Source organism: Palaemon carinicauda, chromosome 9 (genome assembly GCF_036898095.1).
Source record: "Palaemon carinicauda isolate YSFRI2023 chromosome 9, ASM3689809v2, whole genome shotgun sequence".
Taxonomy (NCBI): Eukaryota; Metazoa; Arthropoda; class Malacostraca; order Decapoda; family Palaemonidae; genus Palaemon; species Palaemon carinicauda.
The window spans coordinates 69078432-69102840 of record NC_090733.1 but is presented as its reverse complement, the minus strand read 5'-3'; the positions used below and the strand labels follow the sequence as shown (position 1 = coordinate 69102840).

Genomic DNA, 24409 nt, shown 5'->3' with positions numbered 1-24409 from the left:
AGTACTGATAACAAAGTACCCTTTAATGTACAGAACAGACTTAATTGCATGTACTAACGTACCCTAAACTAAAACAGGCACAAATATTAAAGGCGACTTTATATCATGCGTTTCCTAAACACGCCAAAAAGCACGATAAAAAATGGCAACCAATGTTTTGTTTACGTTTACTCTGATTATAATGAAGAAACAAACGCATTTACACATCTGTGTATAGGTTAGTTTTTTGCATCAATTATTTTGATTATTCAGTACAGTATGTTGATTTGGTTATTACTAATGTTTTTACTTAATTTTTCTTAGGACTTCCAAATGAAATGTTTTTCTTTATGACGCCGCCTGAAACGACGGCGTCGTAAAGTACGCTCAGAAACAAACTAAGGAATTTAACGCGCATGATGAAAGTGATAAATAATGATATTACAGTAAAAGCTTTTATAAAATATATTATTACAAATATTATTTACCGTATCTATATAAAATCATACATACGTAGCAAAGCAGGAAAACAATCTACGAGAGAGAGAGAGAGAGAGAGAGAGAGAGAGAGAGAGGAGAGTTGTTTTACATACGTAAATGTAAATTTTAAACAAAAAAAAAATAGCCCCATTTCATATAAAATAGATTACAAATATTTTACTTTATCATATTACAGTAGTTTGTATAATACTGTAAAGTTCAGTACAGTATGTTGTTGTTAAAGTCGTGGCGATGAAATTCTCACGAAACAAAAACACGCCATTTGATTACAACAGCTGATTCATTCTCTCTCTCTCTCTCTCTCTCTCTCTCTCTCTCTCTCTCTCTCTCTCTCTCTCTCTCTCTCTCTCTCTCTCTCTCTCTCTCTCTTCGTGTTATACAATACTTACATTTAGATGAAGAAACTAAAATTAGTTTTCTTAGTGTCAATTAAATACGAAACGAAATAATTAGGCCGAGTCTACATCCATTTCAATCATAGCTAAAAATAGGGCATCCGATTTCATCAGCAAACCACTATTTTTAGGGAAATATCATTTTATTCTAGAAAATTGCCACTCTTTAAATAGTTAATTGCACATTAAGAAAGCGTGTACTTTTGTTTTTAAATTTCGGGTGTGTTTTAATAATCGAGTATTGTTGACTTTTTTTTTTTACTTTTGGCTGTGATTAGATCAGCTGTCATCTAGCTGCCGCTCTTGAGTGTGTACGAATACACTAACAAAGTATCATTTATACCATTTCTTAACTTATTCAAACCGTCTACAGTATACAGTTGATATTACATAAGCACCAATGTGTTATAACCTATCAAATTTTTTTGTTTATTACATTTAACCCCCCTCTCTCTCTCTCTCTCTCTCTCTCTCTCTCTCTCTCTCTCTCTCTCTCTCTCTCTCTCTCTCTCTCTGTGGGCTAATTTTTACTACCTCCCATTCCTTACCTCTCTCTATCTCTCTAACAAATGATATCTTTGTTGCTCCTCAAAGTTTCATTTATATTGAAAATCAATCATGATTCAATTTTCCTTACTTTCTCCAATCTCGCACCATCGGTCACATCGCGGTATTTTCGATATTTCCAGAAAATCCGCGATATATGTATATACATGGGTTATGAAAAAAATCCGCGAAGTGGTGAATCCGCGATGGTCGAACCGCGATGTAGCGAGGGTTCACTGTATATATATATAAGAAGAGGATAACCCAAAACTTTAAGCATAAGTATGATAGTAAACAGAACTTGTTTATCTGAAAGAAAAAACATTAGTGCCACTTTTAAGATACCAAGGTATCAAAGTCATAAAAGTCTGTATTACAAATCAATCACATTAGCGTTAGAAACGCTCGGCACACATGTCTGCACTTATGCTAGGTTCACCTTTGGAAATGGAACAGTCTACGTGGACAACTCAGTGCCCTCACTTGGTTTGTAGTACAGTATGTAACTACACACTCACCCTGGAATTAATCGTCCCAATTAAAACCACTGTTCCTCGCAGAGTTAAACAGTAGGGTTAACGACGCGACCCACTGCTACCACAGATCTCTTTAGTTCCTCTACTTGCTTCGCATAGTGGCGAAAGAACACTCTGGAAGACTTCCAGCCAGTGTATGAACGGAGATGTTCAAAATCCATACAATTAAAGAAATTTAAGGATGAGGCAACTTTCCTCGGATCGTGACCTGCGGGTGTACTGTCAGGATCCGCTCTGCGAATAAAATATGTGATTTTCGCTCTGAGTTGATTCAGAGATAAATTTGAGCCTGATGTTTCTCCCCTGAATAGTTGACCACCCTTGAAGTCTGAAGTTCTACGAAGATAGACCTTTAGGCATTCTACTGGACATAGAGATGCATCTTCTTTCAGAGGGCAGATTCTCCAGGGACCCCACCTGTTGGTGGGTAACTCATTCTTGGCGAGAAACGTAGGATCCGGAAACAGGTTCAGTTCTCCCCCATCCAGGAACTGAACACGACCTGCCTCTCTCGAGAGGGCTACAATCTCACTAACCCTGGCCCCGGATGCGAGTGCAAGTAGGAAAATAACTTTTTGTGTCAAATCCTTTAACGCACACTCCTCATTGCTCAACAGAGAAACGAAATGAAGAACTTTGTCTAAGACCATGAAATGGGCTTTGGAGGTGCTGAAGGTCTGAGCCTAGCGCAGGCTTTCGGAACTTTATTAAAGATCTCGTTACCTAGGTCGACCTGGAAGGCATATAGAATGGGTCTTGTCAAAGCAGACTTACACGCCGAAATCGTGTTAGCTGCCAACCCTTGACCATGGAGGTGGATGAAGAAAGATAAGCAGAAGTCTGTCGAGATCTCCTGCGGATTCTTCGCCTTGACAAAGGCCACCCATTTTCTCCAAGATGACTCATATTGCCTTATAGTAGATTTGCACTTATATTCCTCTAGGAAGTCTATGCTGCCTTTCGAAATCCCGAAACGCTTTCTCACCGCTAGGGAGATAAAATCATGAGCTGCAGGGTCCGGGTTTTCTGTAATGAAGCGCAGACAGTCGACTTCTGGACTCGCTGGGTCAGAACTGGATCTGGTAGCGGTACAAACTTCAGCCGTAGTTCCAATGCCAGGGGGAACCACACGCTGTTCGGCCACTTGTGGGCCACTATTGCCGCTACCCCCCCTTGAAGGATCTCAGTTTGTTGAGGACCCTCAACAGAAGGTTGTGAGGAGGGAACAGATAAATCCTGGGCCATCTGTTCCAGTCGAGGGACATCGCGTCCACTGCTTCCGCTAAGGGGTCCTCGTACGGGGACACGTACAGGGGCAACTTCTTGTTGTCTTTCGTCGCAAAGAGGTCTATCTGCAGTTCTGGGACTTGATTCAGAATGAAGGAGAATGATCCTGCGTCTAAGGACCATTCCGACTCTTATCGGTGTGAACCTGGATAGAGCGTCCGCTGTCACATTGCGGACTCCTTGAAGGTGAACTGCCGACAGGTACCACTTCTTCTTTTCCGCCAATCGGAAGATGGCCAACATCACCTGGTTGAGAGGTGGTGACCTCGATCCTTGTCGATTCAAGCATCTCACAACTACCTCACTGTCCATCACCAACCTTATGTGGATCGAGTGACACGGGGAGACTTTCTTTAAGGTAAGGATCACTGCCATAGCTTCTAGAAAGTTTATGTGAAAGGTCTTGAATAGCTTGGACCAAGTCCCCTGGACTTTTTTCCGATGAGAGTGACCTCCCCATCCCTCCTTCGAGGCGTCTGAGTGAATCGTCACCGACGGGGGAGGTGGCTGAAGAAGAACCGACTTCTTTAGATGTCTGGCTTGGGACCAAGGCCTGAGAAGAGTACGTAGCCGAAGCGGAACTGGTCTTCTCAGATCTCTTCGCGCGTTTGATGCATAACTTCTCCAAACTCCGGTTGCATCCTTTAGCTGTGCTCTTAGCACTGGGTCTGTCACCGAAGCAAACTGGAGAGAGCCCAGTACCCTATCCTCTTCGCGTCTTGATATCCTTTCGGAATCTAGAAGTCTCTTGACAGAACCCGCTATCTCCTTCCTTTTCTTCGCCGGGATGGAGAAACGGTGTGACATTAGGTCCCAGTGGATTCCCAGCCACTGGAACTTTTGAGATGGAGAAAGTCGAGACTTTTTTCTGTTGATCTTGAAGCCTAGATACTCTAGGAACTGGATCACTTGACTGGAAGCTTGCAAGCATTCTGTCTCGGATGCTGCCCACACCAGCCAGTCGTCCAGGTAGGCTACTACCTGAATTCCCTTTAGGCGTAATTGTTTGAGAGCTACGCTCGCAAGCTTCGTGAAAATCCTTGGGGCTATATTTAGCCCGAATGGCATGGCTCTGAAGGCGTATAGTCTTCGTTGTAGCCTGAACCCTAGGTAGGGGGAGAGTCGACAGTTGATTGGAACGTGCCAATAGGCGTCTGACAAGTCTATAGAGATGGAATATGCCCTCTTGGGCAATATGGTCCTTATGTGTTGCAGTGTTAGCATCTTGAATTTTCAATTCACTATGAACTTGTTGAGTGGCGACAAGTCCAGAATGACTCTGAGCTTTTCCGAGTCTTTCTTGGGAACACAAAACAGCCTCCCTTGGAATTTGATGGACTTCACCCTTCGGATCACTTTTTTCTCCAACAGTTCTTGAACGTACTCCTCCAGAACGGGGGTGGAGTGTTGGAAAAACCGAGGGCACGGGGGTGGAGTGCTGTACCAGCTCCAGCCCAGTCCGTTCTTGAGTAGGCTGTGGGCCCAGGGATCGAAGGTCCACCGATCCCAAAAATTCTGAAGTCTCCCTCCTACCGGCATCATCTCACTTGGACTGCCGTCCTGAGGTCTTGCCTCCCTGACCGCGACCACCCCTGAATCCCCTTCCCCTTGAGGGGCGCCTAGACGAGCCTCTGGCTGCTCCTCTAGGCATTGCTCGAAAGGAGGTAGACTGCCCTTCGAACGTTGGGGTGAATGCCGTGGACTGTGTCGACACAGCCTGGGGTACCCACTGGAATGTGGTCGGGGTTTGTGCCACCATCTGGGGCACTGAAGGCAATGGCAATTGCAGTTGCTGTTGCTGTCTAAGAGGCTTGGCTGGCCGAGACGGTAGCCTAGTCCTCATAGTCTTCCTCTTTGGTTGAGGACCCTCATCCGGGGAAGACTTTCTTTTGATAGCCAGGCCCCACTTCTGGAGAAGGTTTCTATTCTCCGAGGCGGCCTTATCAACAACTTCTTTGACCAATTTGGTAGGGAAAAGGTCTTTGCCCCAAATGTTGGAGGAGATTAGTTTCCTTGGCTCGTGCCTCACCGTAGCCGAGGTGAACACGAACTCCCTACAAGCTCTCCTCGCCCTGACGAAGCTATAAAGATCCTTCGTCACTGTGGCCAGATGAGTCTTGGCCACTACCATGAACATTTCATGGACCTTGGGGTCACTTGCCATCGTCTCAAGAGTAGTCTGAAGAGACATTGAGGCAGCCAGTCTTTCTTTTGTCTCGAGCTCTCTCCGCAAAAGAAAGTCAGACAGCTTAGGGAGGTCCTCGCCGAACTGACGTCCGGCAATATCAGCCTCCAACTTCCCAACTGAGAACGTAAGATGGACGTCCTTCCAGTCTTTGTGGTCCGTAGGCAGGGCCAGCGACAAGGGTTTACACTCCTCCAGGGAGGGGCAAGGCTTGCCGGCCTCGACTGCTTTTAGTACAGCCGCAAACCCTTTCTGTAAATAGGGGAAGGCTCTAGCAGGAGAGGACACAAAGGAAGGGAGCTTCTTACTCAATGCAGCTACCTTTGAGTTCGAGAAACCCCTCTCTTTCATCGAGGATGAAAGCAAAGCTTGAGCCTTAGCATGGTCCATCACTATGACCTCCTTCGGCTCTGTCTCCTCCTTTGAAGCTGGTTCCTTCCTCAACCGGACATAACAGTCCGGATATGACCCCTTGCTGGGCCAGAATTCCACCTCCTCTAGGGGAACTGAACCCAACTTATCCGAGATGACGATCTTTCCAGTCGTCATCGGCATGTGCTCAGCATACCTCCATGGGTTAACATCTGAGCACAAGGGAAGGTCTTTCACATTGAGCCTTTTCTGGGGCCCATGTAATGCTGTAAGGATCTGCATCCGCAGTTCCATTGCAGCCGCCTTCTCCTGATTCTCCTTCTGGATTTGTTGGATCATTCCAACAATGGAGGAGAGGGCCTGTCCCAGCTCTACTGGGAGAGCGGACGATGTTGAGGGAATAGGCTCCGGGATCTGAACCGGAGTAGCCGACACCTCGTCGGCCTCTTCCTCTACAATGTCTGGGGCTCGAGCTTCATCCTGGCCTCCTGCCAGGAGGTCTTCCTCCAGACGTTTGTCCACATCAGACATCCTGTCATCCAACTGGATGTCTTGCAAAGCGACCGCGACTTCAGCATCCACCTGGATCTGAAATTGGGGGATCTCCTCCTGAGGCTGGGGAATCACTGCATCAGCTGATGCCTTAGGGAAAAGATACGCCCTCATCTTCTCACTTGGAAGATAAGGTCCAGAGGTGTTCTTCTGGAAGCCCCTTACCCAGGTACGAAGCTTCTCCCTTGCTATATCCCTTGATTCCGCCGTCCTAGGGGAATCAAAGGCCTCAGTAATCAGGTTAGTGCACACAGTACATACCTGAGGGTCCCAATACTGGAGATCACCCTTGGAGACAGCACATACTGCGTGCCTCCTACAAAACTCATGTCCGCAGAGGTTCTTACTGCGGACGTTGCAGAACACACTTCCGCACTTCGGAGGGTCCTCCTGTAAAGAGAAGAAATTTCCATGAGTATCAAGTGAACTACGTATCACTGGATATGCACAGTTTAGCATAACAATTCAGAAAGGAAAGACACACATTTGTGTTTCCTTCACAACCATTTGTTGCAGCCTTCCAGATAATAAAATCGTATGGTTAATCTCTTCTAGAATAACCAATGAAAAGTTTCCAGAGGAAACAGGTGTAGCTCACACCTAAGCAATGATTTTAAAATCCTGGATAATAGACAAGAAAGAACTCACTTTCTTATCTGTAAGGCAACAGCAAAGGGCTGTGCAAGACAACACAAAAGTGTTAGAACACACAGTGCTGTACCAAAACTTATACTATAGTTTTCTTCTTACAGTATATGTTATACTGAAGAATACTGGTACAGTATAGAAGGTGCCAGCACACACCATAACTAGCTTTAAAGTATACTACTTAACAGCTATAAGGCGGCAGAACGCTGGTTCAAATGCATGTGCCCGCCGGCAATGACTGCCGGCCGGCAACTACACAAGGTAGTACCCGGCTGCCGGCCACTGCTCATAGCGACCGGCAGACAAGGGCTGACATTAGCCGGCCGGCAAAGGTAAACAACCGATGCCGGCCAGCAGCAAAAGAACCAGAGGACTACGACTGCCCGGCTGCCGGCCTCATAGGCCGGCAGCCGGGTCGGGTACAGCACTAGAAGAAAACAGAATGGATGCCGGGATAAGAGCGTAAACTACCTCCAAGCCCGGCAATCCGAAAGAGTGTATATAAGGAAGGGGAGAATCTTATTCAGGCTTCCTGACCAATGCCGTCTGGCTCTACAGGCAGGCATGGATGAGGGACCAAGGGAGGTCCGGGCAGCACTCAAAGCAGAAGACCCTTGCCGGCCGGCAAGGGACTGAGTCAATTCCACATCCTAACCTATCCTAGGTCCAGATGTAGAATGACGTACAGTACTGTAATGGCTAGGCCATTACGGAGATAGAGGGGGAAGGGACAAAAGAGGGTCCTACCAACCTTGCTTTAGTGAAGGATCACCCGCAGCCAAGAAAACTCATCTTAGCCTAAGGGAGATCCAAGGAGGGAGGCCAGCAATACTTGCCAGCTCCCAAAGAACCAAAGCAAGGAAGGTGTTGCTACTCCCAGGGAAAGAATCTTATCCTCCCCCGAGAACAGCAACAAGGACTAGTCTGCTAGATCACAAAAGAAGGAATCATCTCGTACAGAAACCTTCGGTAGTGACCTAAGGAGGCTAAGCCTCCTATGTCTGTGTCAGGCCAGCGAGGGAGACTCTACCCCAAGCCAGACAAACACAGACTCAGACTAAAAACTCTGTTGTTCTGTCCCTCTCTGAAACCAGACTTACTGGAACAGGAAGGTACAGTAACACCCCAGTATAGTTTTATCGAAAGTTAATTCAGATAAACCACTTAGGGATAAGCCCAAGGCTTAAACAGAGGGAAAGGGATTGCATACCTTCTCCGAAGAAAAGAAAGCAACCGGGGAGTATGAGAAAGTATACTAAGGCTCCATAAGCAACTTAGCCTAGGCACCAAGAGAATCGATTACCTAAATCACCGAAACTCACTCGTATACTATCTTGGAAATATTCAACATAATCTTAAATGTATAAAAAACAGCCTAAAGCTTCAATAGAATTTTAATACACTCGGAAAAACCAAAATCATGCATGAAGTACTAGGACCAAACGACTAGGCTACATGGCCTAGCGTAGGCCAGAGTTGGCGAATACTTCGCCAAAATAATACTAAAGCACAAAAGGAAATCCTATGTAACGCTAAATAGTTAAAATTTATTAAAGCAAAACAACCGGGAATGTCGCTCTGGCTAACTAAACTCATACCTAGCGAGCGACAGTGTCCATGACGCCTCCGGTAGGCAACGGCTCTTGTAACAAAGATTAATACTATTAATCACATAAAGATTTACCAAGAGCCTACATTTATACATAAAAGAAATGGTACTCAACTTATCAGAGGCCGACGAAGTTGGAGAAGCCATGAAAAACTGAATAAATCCAAGATTTGCGAGAAACACAGGAAAAAACACCGAGTTGTTAAGCTACGCAAAAAGGAATACAGAAGGCGCCAGGATTGGCGCCAGGCACGCTTACGAAACTGGAGAATAGGGAGCCTTGGGAGCGGCTCCCCCTTTTTCTTTCTCGTTTTCGTTTCTTGCCAATTGACCCCTCGATACGTAATCTCTGTTTGGGGTGCAGATTGCCATGTGGCGTGTCAAGAATACGTCCTCTGATAGGTCGCGATATCCCTTTCATGAGGGATATTCGCTCCAGGAGTTAGAATTCTGGGTACCTTAAGGTAAATTCTCTGGGAATATCGCCGTAGTTGTAATATACCCTAGGAAGCTACCCTATAGGAACTTCCATCAGGACGACATGGCTTGAGCCCAAAAATATATATACAGTGAACCCTCGTTTATCGCGGTAGATAGGTTCCAGACGCGGCCGCGATAGGTGAAAATCCGCGAAGTAGTGACACCCTATTTACCTATTTATTTAACATGTATATTCAGACTTTTAAAACCTTCCCTTGTATGTAGTACTGTTAACAAACTACCCTTTAATGTACAGAACACTTAATGCATGTACTACAGTACCCTAAACTAAAACAGGCACAAATATTAAAGGCAATTTTATATCATGCGTTTCCTAAACACGCTAAAAAGCACGTTAAAAAATGGCAACCAATGTTTTGTTTACATTTATCTCTGATCATAATGAAGAAACAAACTGGAGGTAGAGCTTTGCTTATTACCCAGACATATTTCCCATACTATTCCTTTAGAACTACATCACATCTTCCTACTTTAGATATATATATATATATATATATATATATATATATATATATATATATATATATGTGTGTATATATATATATATATATATATATATATATATATATATATATATATATCTGTGTGTATATATATATATATATATATATATATATATATATATATATATATATATATATATATATATATATATATATATATGTATACACATATGCATACCAACATATATACATACATACATATATACATAAATACATGCATACATATATATATATATATATATATATATATATATATATATATATATATATGTTACTGTATATATATGGGTTATGGAAAAAATCCGCGAAGTGGTGAATCCGCGATGGTCGAACCGCGAAGTAGCGAGGGTTCACTGTGTATATATATATATATATATATATATATATATATATATATATATATATATATATATATATATATATATAGACAAACAATATGAAAATTATAAACAAAATAAAATATTTAAAAAATAGTAACTGCATTAAAAAATGGATATTTCATATGTAAACTATTAAAATAGTTATGTCAGCCTATTCAACATAGAAACATTTGCAGCAAGTTTGAACTCATTGAAGTTACACCAATTCAACTACGCGATTAGGAAGATCATTCCACAACATGGTCACAGCTGGAATAAAACTTCTAGAATACTGTGTAGCATTGAGCCTCTAGATGGAGAAGGCCTGACTATTAGAGTTAAATGCATACCTAGTATTATGAACAGGTTGGAACTGTCAGGAAAGATCTGAATGTAAAGGATGATCAGAATTATGAAAAATCTTATGCAACATACATAACGAACTAATTGAACGACATTGCCAAAGATTAATATCTAGATCAAGAATAAGAAATTTAATAAAATGTAAGTTTCTGTCCAACAAATTAAGATGATAATCAGCAGCTGAAGACCAGACAGGAAAACAATACTTGAAACAAGGTAGAATGAAAGAATCAAAACACTTCTTCAGAATAGATTTATCACTGAAAATCTTAAGACTTTCTCAATAAGCACATTTTTGTGCAATAGAAGAAGACACAGACCTAATGTTTTTCTCAAAAGTAAATTTGCCGTTGAAAATCACTACCTAAAATGTTAAAAGAGTCGTACAGAGTTGAAGAAACACTATCAATACTGAGATCCTGATGTTGAAGAGCCACTGTCCATGACCTACAGTACTTACAATCATACTTTGAGTTTTGTTAGGATTCAACTTCATGCCCCATAAATTGCACCATATACTAATTTCATCTAGATCTCTATTAAGGGATTTACCAATCCCAGATCTACATTCAGAAGATGGAATTGATGCAAAAAGTGTAGCATCATCTGCATGTGCAATAAGCTTGTTTTCCAGGCCAAACCACATGTCATGTGTTTATAGTATGAAAAGTGATGGGCCAAGAACACTACCCTATGGCACACCAGATATCACATTCCTATACTCACTATGGTGCCCATTAACACCAACTCTTTGCAGTCTAATACTTAAAAATTCAATAATGCTAAGAAATAACCTACCCACTCCCAACTTTTTGAGTTTGAGAATACAGGCCTCATGATTAACGCAGTCAAAGGCAGCACTAGAATCAAGGCAGTGATATGAACATCCTGACCACAATCAAGGGATTTCTGTACAGCATTGGAGATTGTAAGAAGAGCATCAAATGCTTCAAGGCCTTTACAAAAACCAAATTACAAACTAGGGAACAGATGATCACATTCAGCATATATATTAAGAGGAATGCCAATTTAGGATATAGGAAGAAAACACAAAATCCTGAAAAAATTCACTAAACTTCGTATGACAAGGGAAAATGCGTATACAGGTTATTTATGTCAAAATTCCTCTTACTTTCATAGTTACAGGGTAATTATTAAAAGTAGCTCAATAATCCATAAACTTTTTTCTCCACAAGAAAATGCAGTATTTTTTCTGTTATCAATTTTGATAATTATTACATTTTAATGTAAAAGAAATTGTGAACAATGGCATCTGTATAACTTCCACAAGTCCCAAAGGATGCTTTCATCCTTCAGTTCTACCACAAACCTCAGAGAGAGTTCATGCTTGAATTTAACCTCTGACATTCACTCATCTTTACGTTTGTTTTTTCTCGTTTTTGGCAAGAATTTTATCATTTCAAAGAGGAAAAGACAATTTCAACATCTTGCTAACATAAGGAAGAAGAAAATTCCCTTTATTAAGAGTTCAGAAGAGTGTAATATCTGTAGTGCAGAGAGAGAGAGAGAGAGAGAGAGAGAGAGAGAGAGAGAGAGAGAGAGAGAGAGAGAGAATATTGCGTGGATGGAGAAGTGATGGCCTTGCATGATATGAGCAAAAGAAGCAAGATATTGAGCAAAAGGATCTTCTTTTATGATTAAATTATGATAAATAACTTTGTTTTCGTTTATAAATATCCAAAATGGAACATAAAATTCATAATAATCAGGATTTATTAATATTGTTTTGTAAAAACACTAAGAAAAACTTTGAATGCCCTATGACATTAACTAAGTTTTACTTTGGTTTTTCTCATTTTCGGCAAGAATTTTATCATTTTAAAGAGGAAAAGACAAATTCAACATCTTGCTAACATAAGAAGTCACCTAAAAGAAAAGATCTAGGCTAGGGTAGTACTTGACCGAGGAAACCTGTCGTGCCAAGAATCCAGGAAGCCAGGCCTGGAAGGAGGCCCCCAGCCTACTCAGGGGAAGGATAGCCATGGCTTGTTATTAACACGTCCTTGATTTATATTTCTCGGGATATTCCCTCCACTGTGATGCCTACAATCTAGTGGTAATAGCGCTCAATCCGGCAATTCTGGAAAATATGGCAGTGTGGCGACCACTCAAGCCTGGGAAATTCCGACCGAGCAAAGGAGACGGCTCTACGGCAAGAGTGACATAGCCTAGGTGAAGAAAGTCGTCTACTAGAGAAAAGGCAACTGCTTAGGTGGCAAGAGAAGAGATCCCTGTTTAGGATCCAGTCTCTTTACCTAACCAGGAGTAGGCTGGCAAAAACTCAAGGCCGGCTTTTATAGATATATAGCAATCGAGGGGTTCGTAGTCAGACTAGGCAAAGGAACTGTAGTTCCACAGCCAAGAGAAAATTAACCCTAACCAGAAAGGGGAAGGGGCGGCCGGCTGACCAAGTAGTGGCCGCTGCGGCGGCAGAGAGAATGAATCCATAACTAGGATTATTCTCCTGCCTACCCACAGATAGACTAACAGTCTCACCAAGCCGACCTGTCTAGGTATATAGCAACGGAGGACTCCTCAGATGCCAAGGAAAATCAGACTTGGCAAAGGAACCTAAGTTCCACAGCCAGGGGGCATAGTCTAACATGAAGGGGAGAAAAAAGGGAGCATTAGAAGATGGGAAGGCGGCAGGAGAGGAAAGCCTAACTGTAATATTAGAACAATCCGAAGTCGTTCCAAGGGATCTACAATAGGTAGGCACAGAGAAGGAATTCTCCCAACCGTATGCCACCTAGCCAAAGACTAAGGATAATAGCCTAGTAGAAGGGTAAGGTGGCTGAAAAAGAAAGCCTAACTTTCGATATCAGAAACGAGTTAGTTTCGTTCTAAGGGATCAACAGAGTGTAGGCAAAGGGAACAAGTTCCCTCAATCAGTTCCGCCTATCCAACAACTAAGGCTAAGTAGCTGAGAGGGGAAGACTGTCAACCAAGGTTGGCTGTGTCCATCCATCTACAACTCCCAAGGGAATCCCTTCAGGGAGGCAGTTCCCAGCTATGACGTATTAATAGACAGGGAGATATGCCAACCGCCATGAGAACCACACGGTTGTGTGTCAAGAAGAGAGGGAGGGGAAATAGGAATTTGCTGTCCTAGGCCATAAGCTAGGGGTAGATAGTTAGCCTAGGTCATGGGCCAGGTGAGATAACCATGCAATAAAGTAAATGTCTAACCTAGAATAATACAACCAATGTAAAAGTATATATGCAACACACTGCAACAAGGCTAGCTTAGAAATTCATATACTGTAAAACAATGAGGCATTTGAAAACATGAGCTTCCGGCTTTGACTATGAAGCAGCGGCGAGGCTAAAAACAGACGCATCGCACAGAATACAAGGGGTAGAAGCGAAATTCTTCACCCAAAAAGGATAAGGTACTCAACTTAGTCGATGAAGATGAAGCAGAAGCATCTATATTCCAAAAAATGCACAAAAACTTCGAGACAAAGCAGAAAACTCCCAAAGCAAGCTATCAAGATGACAGCTGCAAGAAGGACTAGCAAACCAGCGAACGTGTTTACAGTAACACGCTGGTATCAGAGCTGTAACGGGTCACCCACGTATCCAATCCTATCCTATATCCTTCAAGACAAGGTTAACTCTATTTGGAGAAGGATAGATGTGGTTGTTTTAAACACGTCCCTGTTACATACAAGATATCTTTTGGGATATTACCTCCGGGGGTAGTAACTCCATGATACCTCTAAAGGTGAAATTCTCTGGTATATCACTCGCAGGAAATATCCCTAGTAGAAAGCTGCCTAGAGGAACTTCCATCATGACGACATGGCTCGATCCCAAAAATATACATACATACATACATATATATATATATATATATATATATATATATATATATATATATAAATTTGCATATACTTATATATATATGAATATATATATATATACCAGTATATATAAATAAATGTGTGTGAATGTGTATGTGTATATAAATGTATAATGCATGCATGTAGGCTATGTATATGTATGGATTATGGATGGATGGTATACTGTGTATAGGTCACAAAATTTTTGAAATGAGTTTTATGGGTCGCCAAAGAAAATTTTTCGGAAGCCCTGCTCTAAACACCGGGAAAAAATAATGGAATTTTGTTGTACTTAGTTTATCATAAGTTTGAATAGTTTTTCTTAATGTGATTAACGTACATCTTATTTACAATATCGGGTAATTGTGTAATACTCTTACTTGGTTTTGGAAAATTATTTACATAAAAGAAATCGGCTCTTTTACAGTATCATAACATAACAGCATCCTCTTTTCAATTGTGTAATAGATCGAGGGGATAATTTCTCCTGTCGTTAAAATCAACAAAATTCAGAGGGGGAATGAGTAGCAAGCTCTGTCTCTGTAGGTTTTTTTTCTTATCTTTTTGCCATTTTGTTTATTTTTTGCCATTTTGTTCATTTTTTGCTGCCTTTAATTGAATTTCTGTATTTATTTTTAGAATGATACCAATTAGCCATGTGTATTTTGAGTGAATGGGCAATACCCAGTCACACATTCCTAGAAATTGTAGCATTACTGAACTTAGATTATGTGCAAAAAATAACATGATTACACTTCAAAAGTTTCTATTTTTGCAGTATTAAAAGCACAACAAGACATTTCTGCTGCGGGGAAAAATGTTGTTACCTCGACCACTTCTGAAGCTAATGTAGATTCTGCTGAAAGTCAACAGTTAACTCAGCAAGTGAACCTTCTTCAGCAGCAGTTAGCTGAAATGACCCATGCCAGAGATTATTATTATTATGAATTGGCAAAGAAAGATGCCGAGCTCACAGCGCTGGTAAGATGTTAATGATATGTAATTCATTTATTTGTATGAATTGTTTATACTGCATATTATTTTTGCTGATACAGTAAAACCCTACCTCACATCATTAATTGGTTCTTGTAATGTGATGTATTTGTTCCTATAATGACAATTCATGACTAAGTACTTACAACCTGCTCAAATGTACTACAATAATGTAAAACTGTTGTTTCCATAAATATAAGGGCCCATATTTAATACAGTGGTAATTGTCGCAATCTGCATGAATAAATAGATATGCAAAATCAGCACTCAAATCTGGAAACATTTATGCCTTCGAGAAAATCCAAAATGAAGCCATCAGACAAAGTGTGCTTTTTTTCTTGTTATTTCTAATATTTTATATTGAGTACCAGTACGTACTGTTACACTTTGCAGAACTATATTGCTGAAAAGACCTTGGAAGGTGGCGTATCCCAATACACTACCCACTATTGCAAATTCTCTCTCTCTCTCTCTCTCTCTCTCTCTCTCTCTCTCTCTCTCTCTCTCTCTCTCTCTCTCTCTCTCTCTCTCTCTATATATATATATATATATATATAACCATCTAGTTATAAATCATTTTTATTTAGTCCAACCATATTTCTTTTGCACTGGTTTACTTCTACTTGCAGTGGTTTATGTGAACACTATTCATCATGGTAACATATGCCTTTCTCAGGTTATCACATGCCGAAGATGCTGCTCTGCCAAACAAATGAAGTTTTTGTAATTTATTTATTTTTGAGTCAATTATTGATAATTTCAAAACATCGAGTTTGTTTGAAAAATAAAAATAAATGCATTATTGCTTAAGGAGATAAAGTATATGCTTATCAACAAACTTTTGTAGTTCCTTGGGGCAAAACTTATTGTTTTAAGATAAACTTTTCATTAGGAAATAATTAGAGTCCTGAATAAGTTGGTATTGAGGTGAAGTTGATTTATTGAATTGTTTAAGGATATATTGCACTTCCTTCTTATATTTAAAGTTACTGTTGAATTGTCTTTTCTACTAGTTTTAATGGGGCAATGACCCTCTTAATGAGAGATGCCTTATCAAAATAGTAGGTTGGCTAGGGCACCAGCCACCCGTTGAGATACTACCGCTAGAGAGTTATGGGGTCCTTTGTCTGACCAGACTATGTTACATACTTCTCCCTGGTTACGGCTCATTTTCCCTCTGCCTACACATACACTGAATAGTCTGGCCTATTCTTTATACATTCTCCTCTGTCCTCATACACTTGACAACACTGAAATTACTAAACAATTCTTCTTCACTTAAGGGGTGTACTACTACACTGTAATTGTTCAGTGGCTACTTTCCTCTTGGTAAGGGTAGAAGAGACTCTTTGATTATGGTAAGCAGCTTTTCTAGGAGGACACTAAAATCAAACCATTGTTCTCTAATCTTAGGTAGTGCCATAGCCTCTGTACCATGGTCTTCCACTGTCTTATGTTAGAGTTCTCTTGCTTGAGGGTGCACTCAGGCACACTGTTCGATCTTATTTCTCTTCCTCTTGTTTGTTTTTAACTTTTATAATTAATATATATATAAGATTCATTTTAATGTTGTAACTGTTCTTTTAAATATTGTATTTTAATTGTTAGCTAATTTTCTTGTAGTTTATTTGTGTCCTTATTTCCTTTCCTCACTGGCTTATTTTCCCTGTTGGACCCCTGGGGCTTATAGCATCCAGCTTTTCCAACTAGGGTTGTAGCTTCGCAAGTAATAATAATAATAATAATAATAATAATAATAATAATAGTAATAGTAATAATAATAATAATGATAATAATAATAATAATAATAATAATAATTTGTCTCTAACAGGGAAATGGTATTCTGTGTTGAAGCCTCATGAAGGGCAAGAGGGATCTCAAAGTGAGGAATAATTTTTTTCCTCAGTTTGACTCAAAATTTCTCTCATATTTTTTCTATGGCTTCAACCTCCATATTTTAACTGTCTCCCCTTTTCACTGTTTATATTTTTGTGAGGAAAGGATACCATTTATGGGATTGGATTTTTTTTTCAAAACCAGTTTTTGGAGCTGTGGTGGTCTTTCAAACTACCCAAAAATATTTGGACCAAAGGAATGTCAGTATTCCCATATTGGCACATAGAACTACATTATCTCAAGTTGAAATTTGGTCCTCGGATTCCAGGGGTGAACTGTCTTTTTTTTTTTTAAATACAACTCTGCTTTTGTTTCTGGTTTGCCTATCACTATGATTGAAGTGGGGATAATTGTTTTCTTGGAATGCCCTCAATTTCAAGCACCTTTGCCTTACATGAGCCCCTCTAATTATACTGGTACCATCCCATCCTGGTAAGGTAGGTGGTGGATATTTGGGCGTTAGCTCTCACAGGTTTCATAAGTGGAGGAGTTAATTCAATGAAAAGCTAATGGCAACTCTTTTAGGATGTCAGACAGTGTTAAGTTCCTTCCATTAAACTTTATTTCCTTTTGATTTGTTAATTTTTATTATTCTAACCCCCATAAAATAATAATGAATTATATTGACAATGGTACCCCAACCCCTGGACCCCTTGACGAGCCTCTGACACTGTTGATGACTTCTGCCACTTAGATTAAGGAAAGTATATTTGTGATATACTTTTAATTTGTGACTGTGAAGCTAAGAGGAACTTCAATTAGGATGATAATAAATGGGAATCATGAGTCCTATTTGGCAGTCATAAGAAAGCTTTCAATGCCAGCTGTGATATTTTGAAAATAAAAATTTTTAACAATCAGATTACCAGATCACTATGTAATACATCTCTAGGAAACCTTGATGTATATCAGTTATGAAAATTTAATTTGCTGACATCTATAAAAATACTGTGGATAATTGCCACAGTAAGAGGAGAGGAATATGATTAATTAAAATTTAGCAAGCTGATACAAAATAAAGTAGGTACTATAGAATATTTAGACATTTCTAAATAATATAAAAATAAAGAAAATCTAATAATGGACATCAAACCACATTTGAATTTTAGCTATTGAAGAGGGGAGCTTTTTAACAGGAATCTGTATGAGTTTACCAAGGAAGGAATATTGGGTGTGTGCCATAAAGAAATCTGGAAGGTTCACTATGATTATTTTCAATCTTGAAGACTATGATGCATTCTCTCACGTATATTGTACATTGAAAATAAGAGAATATCATGTCACCTTTACAAACACAAACCTTTGCAATGCTGCAATTACTTCAGATTTAGACATCCTGTTTTGGTATGTAAAAATCAAAGCTCCCTGACAATTGTTCTGATTGTAAGCTGGATCCAGCACTTCTGTTGCAAAGTGTAGTAATTGTAGCCATGCTCACAAACCAACAAATAAAAAATGCCCTCAATATTAAATGCAAGATGCAGGTGTTCAGAAGTCAGATACAGAGCTTATAAGTGTGGGATATGATAGACGACTTTTAAGTAAAACAAAAAGTTACGCCAAGGCCTTAAAATCTAAAGATGTTGAACATTCTTATAGAAAACCAATACCACCTGAACCAAGTAATGATAAGCTATCACTTTCTAAGTCTCCTTTTAAGGCAAATAATGTGCCTCCTGATTTGGAATCGGTTCATCTCATCAAAGAGACACTGTCCCCTCTCTCTGAATCTTCCACAACTCAGATTTACAATATAAGGTACTCATCTCAGGAAACATCTTTGCCATATTGACACCATATTCTATGGGAGAACTGATAGATACACCTGTCACAAGAAAGGTGCATAATCCTAATAGCTCTTCGTCTTTTAATAAGAGAGAGAGAGAGAGAGAGAGAGAGAGAGAGAGAGAGAGAGAGAGAGAGAGAGAGAGAGAGATTTGCCATCTCTCGGCCCTCCAATGAAAAATTTAAAAATACTTAATGCTATTTGATGGGATTTTTTTTATCCGAAAATTAAAGATTATGAATCTTTAAAAAAATTTTATATGCCAAAGATTAATGTTGAGGTTCACCATCCTCCTCAACAACTAAAAAAAGAGGGCTGCTAAGAAGAATGTAAAATCAAGCCTAGCAAGACCTACTTTCACAAAGAGATCATCATAGATTCATATCAATTCAAAGAACTCGGATAGAAATAATTCAGCAAAGGAGTCTTCCAAAGAGTAAAGTTATTATTTTTTCTTCATTCTTGCAATGGAACTGTCAAGGTCTGAGGGCAAAATACTAAGAGCTGAGGATCCTAATTCATAATCATTCACTTATTGTTGCATATCTGTAAGAAATTATTCTAGATGTTTTCACTCCATGCCCAAAAGAATACATCAGCTACAGAGCAATGTAATTCTCAGGGAAGAAGACATGACTCGTATTGTCTTCTCGTTGACTTTGACTTGTATTCTTCTAAGAAGTTAATACTGTCCTTTGAAATCCCGAACCTTATCTTGACTGCTAAGGTGAGAAAATCATGAGATGAAGGTTCCGGGATTTCTGTGATGAAGCTGAGACAGTTGATTTCTGCACTTGTTGAGTCAGAACTGGATCCGGCAACGGGATCAGCTTCAGGCGTAGTTCTGTTATCAGGGGGAACCAGACGCTGTTGGGCCACTTGTGGGCCACTAATGCTGCCATTCCGTGAAAGGATCTCAGTTTGTTGAGGACTTTCAGCAGAAGGTTGGTTGGAGGGAACAGATAGATCTTGGACCATCTGTTCCAATCTAGGGACATTGCATCCATTGCTTCCGCTAGAGGATCCTCGTACGGGGCTACATACAGGGGTAGCTTCTTGTTGTCGCTCGTTGCGAAGAGGTCTACTTGCAGTCCTGGGACTTTGCGTAAGATGAAGGAGAATGATCTTGCGTCTAGGGACCATTCTGACTCTATCGGGTTGAACCTGGATAGAGCGTCCGCCGTCACATTGCCGAACCCTTGAAGATGAACTGCTGACAAGTGCCATCTCTTCTTCTCCGCTAGCCGGAGGATGGCCAATATCACTTGATTGACTTGAGGCGATCTCGACCCCTGTCGATTTAGGCATCTCATTACGACCTCGCGGTCTAATACCAGTCGGATGTGGATTGAGCAGCGAAGTTTCAGTTTTTTCAGTAAAAGAAAAACTGCCATGGCTTCCAGAAAGTTGATGTGGAAGGTTTTGAAGAGGGAAGACCAGGTTCCTTGGACTTTCCAGTGGTGAGAGTGGCCTCCCCACCCTTCCTTCGAGGCATCCATGTGAACGGTGACTGACGGTGGAGGCAGTTGTAGGAGTACCTTCTTCTTTAGATACTTGGCCTCCGACCATGTCTTGAGGAGGGATCGCTGACGATTTGGTATCGGTCTTTTTAGATCTCTTCGAGCATTTGATGCATATTTTCTCCAAACTTCTGATGCATCTTTTAATTGAGCTCTCAATACTGAGTCTGTCACTGAGGCGAACTGGAGAGACCCCAACACACTCTCCTGTTGCCTTCTTGATATCCTGGCAGATTGAAGGAGTCTCTTGACAGATCCCGCTATCTCTTTCCTCTTCTTTGATGGAATGGAAAGGCAGTGTGACTGTAAGTTCCAGTGGACACCCAGCCACTGGAACTTCTGAGCTGGAGATAGTCGAGACTTTTCCAAGTTGATCTTGGTGTTCCAGGAACTGGACCACTTCCTTGGAGGCTTGCGTGCACTCTTCTTTGGATGCTGCCCACACCAGCCAGTCGTCCAGGTAGGCTACTACCTGAATTCCCTTTAGGCGTAGTTGATGAATGACCGCATTCGCAAGCTTGGTGAATACCCTTGGGGCTATGTTCAGACCGAAGGGCATGGCTCTGAAGACGTACTGTCTTTTCTGTAGCTTGAATCCTAGGTAGGTGGAAACTTGACGGTTGATTGGAACGTGCCAGTACGCATCCGTCATGTCTATGGAGACTGTGTATGCCTGTTTGGGCAAAAGGGTCCTTATGTGTTGGAGCATCAGCATTCTGAACTTGTAGTTCACTATGAACTTGTTGAGTGGTGATAGGTCCAGAATGACTGAGCTTTTCCGAGTCTTTCTTCGGAACACAGAACAGCCTTCCTTGGAATTTGATGGACTTTGCCCTTCTTACAACTCTCTTGTCTAAGAGTTCCTGAACGTATTCTTCCAATATGGGGGTTGAGTGTTGGAAGAATTGAGGGAAGTTCGGTGGAGTTGTATTCCAACTCCACCCCAGTCCGTTCTTGATTAGGCTGTGGGCCCAGGGATCGAAGGTCCAGCGATCCCAAAAAAGGAGAAGTCTCCCTCTTACCAGCAGCATCTCACTTGGAGTGCTGGTTGGAGGATTTGCCTCCTTGGCCACGTCCACCTCTGTTGCCCCTACCTCTGAAGGGGCGTCTAGAGGCTCCACGAAAGGAACCTCGAGACTTCGGCCTAAAGGTCGTCGATTGCCTTTCAAAGGCTGGGGTGAAGACGGGCAACTGAGTCGCCACTTGTTGGGGCACCAGCTGGAAAGTGGTAGGTGGTTGTGCCACCGTTTAGGGCACCATGGCCATGGGGAGCTGTGTTGTTGTCGAGGACGATAGGGCACTCTTGGTCGTTTTGTCTTCCTTTTTGGCTGGGGACCCTCCTCAGCGGAAGACTTTCTTTTGGAGGACAAGCCCTACTTGGAGAGGAGATTCCTGTTCTCCATTGCGGCTTTGTCCACGACCTCTTTGACCACTTCACTTGGGAAGAGGTCTTTTCCCCAGATGTTGGAGGCTATCAGCTTCCTTGGTTCGTGCCTCACCGCAGCCGAGGCGAACACGAACAAGCCCGGCGGGCTTTAATGAAATTATAAAGGTCTTTGGTGACCGTTGCCAAATGAGCTTTGGCAAAGGCCTTGAACATATCTAGGGTCTTGGGAACACTTGCCATCGTCTCTAACCCGGTTTGTAGAGACTAGAGACATGGAGGCGGCAAGTCGTTCTTTGGTCTCCTGCTCCCTGCGCAGTTGAAAGTCCGACAACTTTGGTAGGTCTTCACCGAAGTGACGTCCGGCAATGTCAGCCTCCAGCTTCCCGACTGAGAAGGTGTTACAGACATCCTTCCAGTTCGCATCGTCAGATGGTAGGGCAAGGGAAAAGGGTCTACACTCCTCAAGTGTAGGACAAGGTTTTCCTGCTTCGACTGCCTTGAAGGCTGCCTTAAACCCTTTCTCCATAAAGGGGAAGGCACGGGAAGAATCAGCAATGAAGGAAGGGTGCTTCTTGCTGAGAGCCGGCACCTTGGAATTAGTGAAGGCCCTCTCCTTCAAGGTTTTGGTAAACAAGGCCTGGGCCTTGGGGAGGTCCAGAATGATGACCTCTTTCGGCTCAGTTTCCTCTTTGGAAGGGGGTTCCTTCCTCAGGCGGACGTAACAATCCGGATAGGTCCCTTTGCTGGGCCAGAACTCCACGTCATCTACTGGGACAGTGCCCAGTTTCTCGGAGAGGAAAATCTAGCCCCCTTGCATCGGTATGTGCTCAGCATACCTCCAAGGGTTGATTTCAGAAAAGGCGGGAAGATCTTTGATGTTTAGCTTCTTGGGTGCTAAACGCGTAGACACGAGCTGGTGCATTTCAGTCCATAGAGAAGCTTCCTTCTCGGACGACTGCTTTTGCATGTCCTGGAATATAGACAAAAGCGAGCGCAGCGTATTGGTGATCGAGTCTAGCTGGGGGGCAGAAGAAGAAGTCGACGGGGCAGGCCCAGTCACCGTAGCCGATGAAACCGAAATCGTTTCGGTTTTCTCCGCGTTGCCATCAGGATGAAAGACAGTTTCTTGCTCCAGTTCTTCCACTAGGAGATCACGTTCCGTCTCCTCGGAGACAACTGACATGTTGTCTTCTAATTGGATGTCCATCAAGGCATCGGATACCTCAGATTCTATCGGAATCTAGACGAGGGGAATCTCAGGTTGAGCCTAGGGAATAATTGCATCCAAAGATGCCCTAGGGAACAGACAAGCCCTCATCTTCTCATTAGGAAGATATGGGCCAGAAGTGTTCTTCTGAAAACCTCTGACCCATTTTCGCAGCGTATCTCTTGCTGCATCCCTTGACTCTGTGGACTTCTGATCATCAAAAGCCTCTTTTACCAGTTTGTCACAAACGGTACATACCTTTGGGTCCCAATACTTTAGAGATCCCTTCATAATTGTGCAGCGCGCGTGGGTCCTGCACATATCATGGCCGCAGAGGCTCTTACTGCGGACCTTGCAGAAATGGTTCCCGCACTCGGGATGCTCCTCCTGTAAAGAAAGAAAAGCATATAAGTATTCGGTGAAAATCTCAGATTTCATCATACAGATTGATAAATTTTTATTTAGCTTAGGATAGTGTAAGCTAGAAAAAAGGAAAGACACCCACATGTGCCTCCTGTCCAGCCCATTGCTATGACCTCCTCCAATATTGAACAGAAAATTCTTGATGAATTATATGGGAAGATGATATCCTTGGATATAAAGTGTAATCTTAACACTCTTCCAGGTTCAATATTGGGGATTTTTTAATAATGCACATCATCCATTAATTAAGCAGAGAAAATCGCTCTCTAGATGTGGTGGTCTCACAATAGGCTGCCCATGAAGCACCTTGTAGGTTGGAAAAATTTTCTGTATAGGCTACAGTACAGACCATTGCCGTCAGTACTGTGTGCCTGCCGGCATTACCCTGGGCTATTGAAGGTATGTACTGCCTTCAAGATAAGGGGCGGCAGGTCACCGGCAGTTGTTCCGCTGCTGGCAGCCGGAGGGTCCCTCTATCAAGGTGGACCCGCTGGCAGCCGGCGGAAAAAGTCTGTAGACTTTGGATGACGGGCCGCTGGCAGTCAACATGGTTGCCGGCGGCCGGCCAGAGTGTGTGCCGGTTGCCGTTGGGTCGCCGATCAACGGGACCCCATGGCAAGTGGCGGCAGAGCAAACTGACGGCGGGCAGTCGTCCGAGATGGCTGCCGGCAGTCGGCCCAGGGTTGGTGAAAATAAAAGAAAAAGCCTGGATGGGGTGAAAGCAAAGGCTCAGCCTTGCAGACCTTCATCTGGAATGAGGGTTCAAATGGAAGGGGGAATATATTCGATCTTCCATCCAACCATAGCCCATCCATATGGTAGTAGAGTCATGGAAGGCAGTCCAAGGGAGGACTGAAGAACACTCTAAAGAAGGAGGAGGATTCCTGCCGGCAGACAGGGAACCTCAGGCCAATTCCACCAACTACCCATAGGGTCAATTGTGGAATGATGGCCAGGATGTGTGAAGGCTAGGCCAACACCAAAGGACAGCAGGG

At 42.1% G+C, this 24409-nt stretch overlaps 1 protein-coding gene across 2 annotated transcripts in view; it reads left to right on the top strand.

Moving 5' to 3' along the window:
- Positions 1-24409, top strand: part of p115 (General vesicular transport factor p115) — a 764785-nt gene that overhangs the window by 636204 nt on the left and 104172 nt on the right. For both annotated transcript variants that reach the window (XM_068380069.1, XM_068380070.1), the window contains one exon: positions 14981-15183. In XM_068380069.1, the coding sequence (XP_068236170.1) occupies positions 14981-15183 (203 nt within the window). The remainder of the gene's footprint in view (positions 1-14980; positions 15184-24409) is intronic.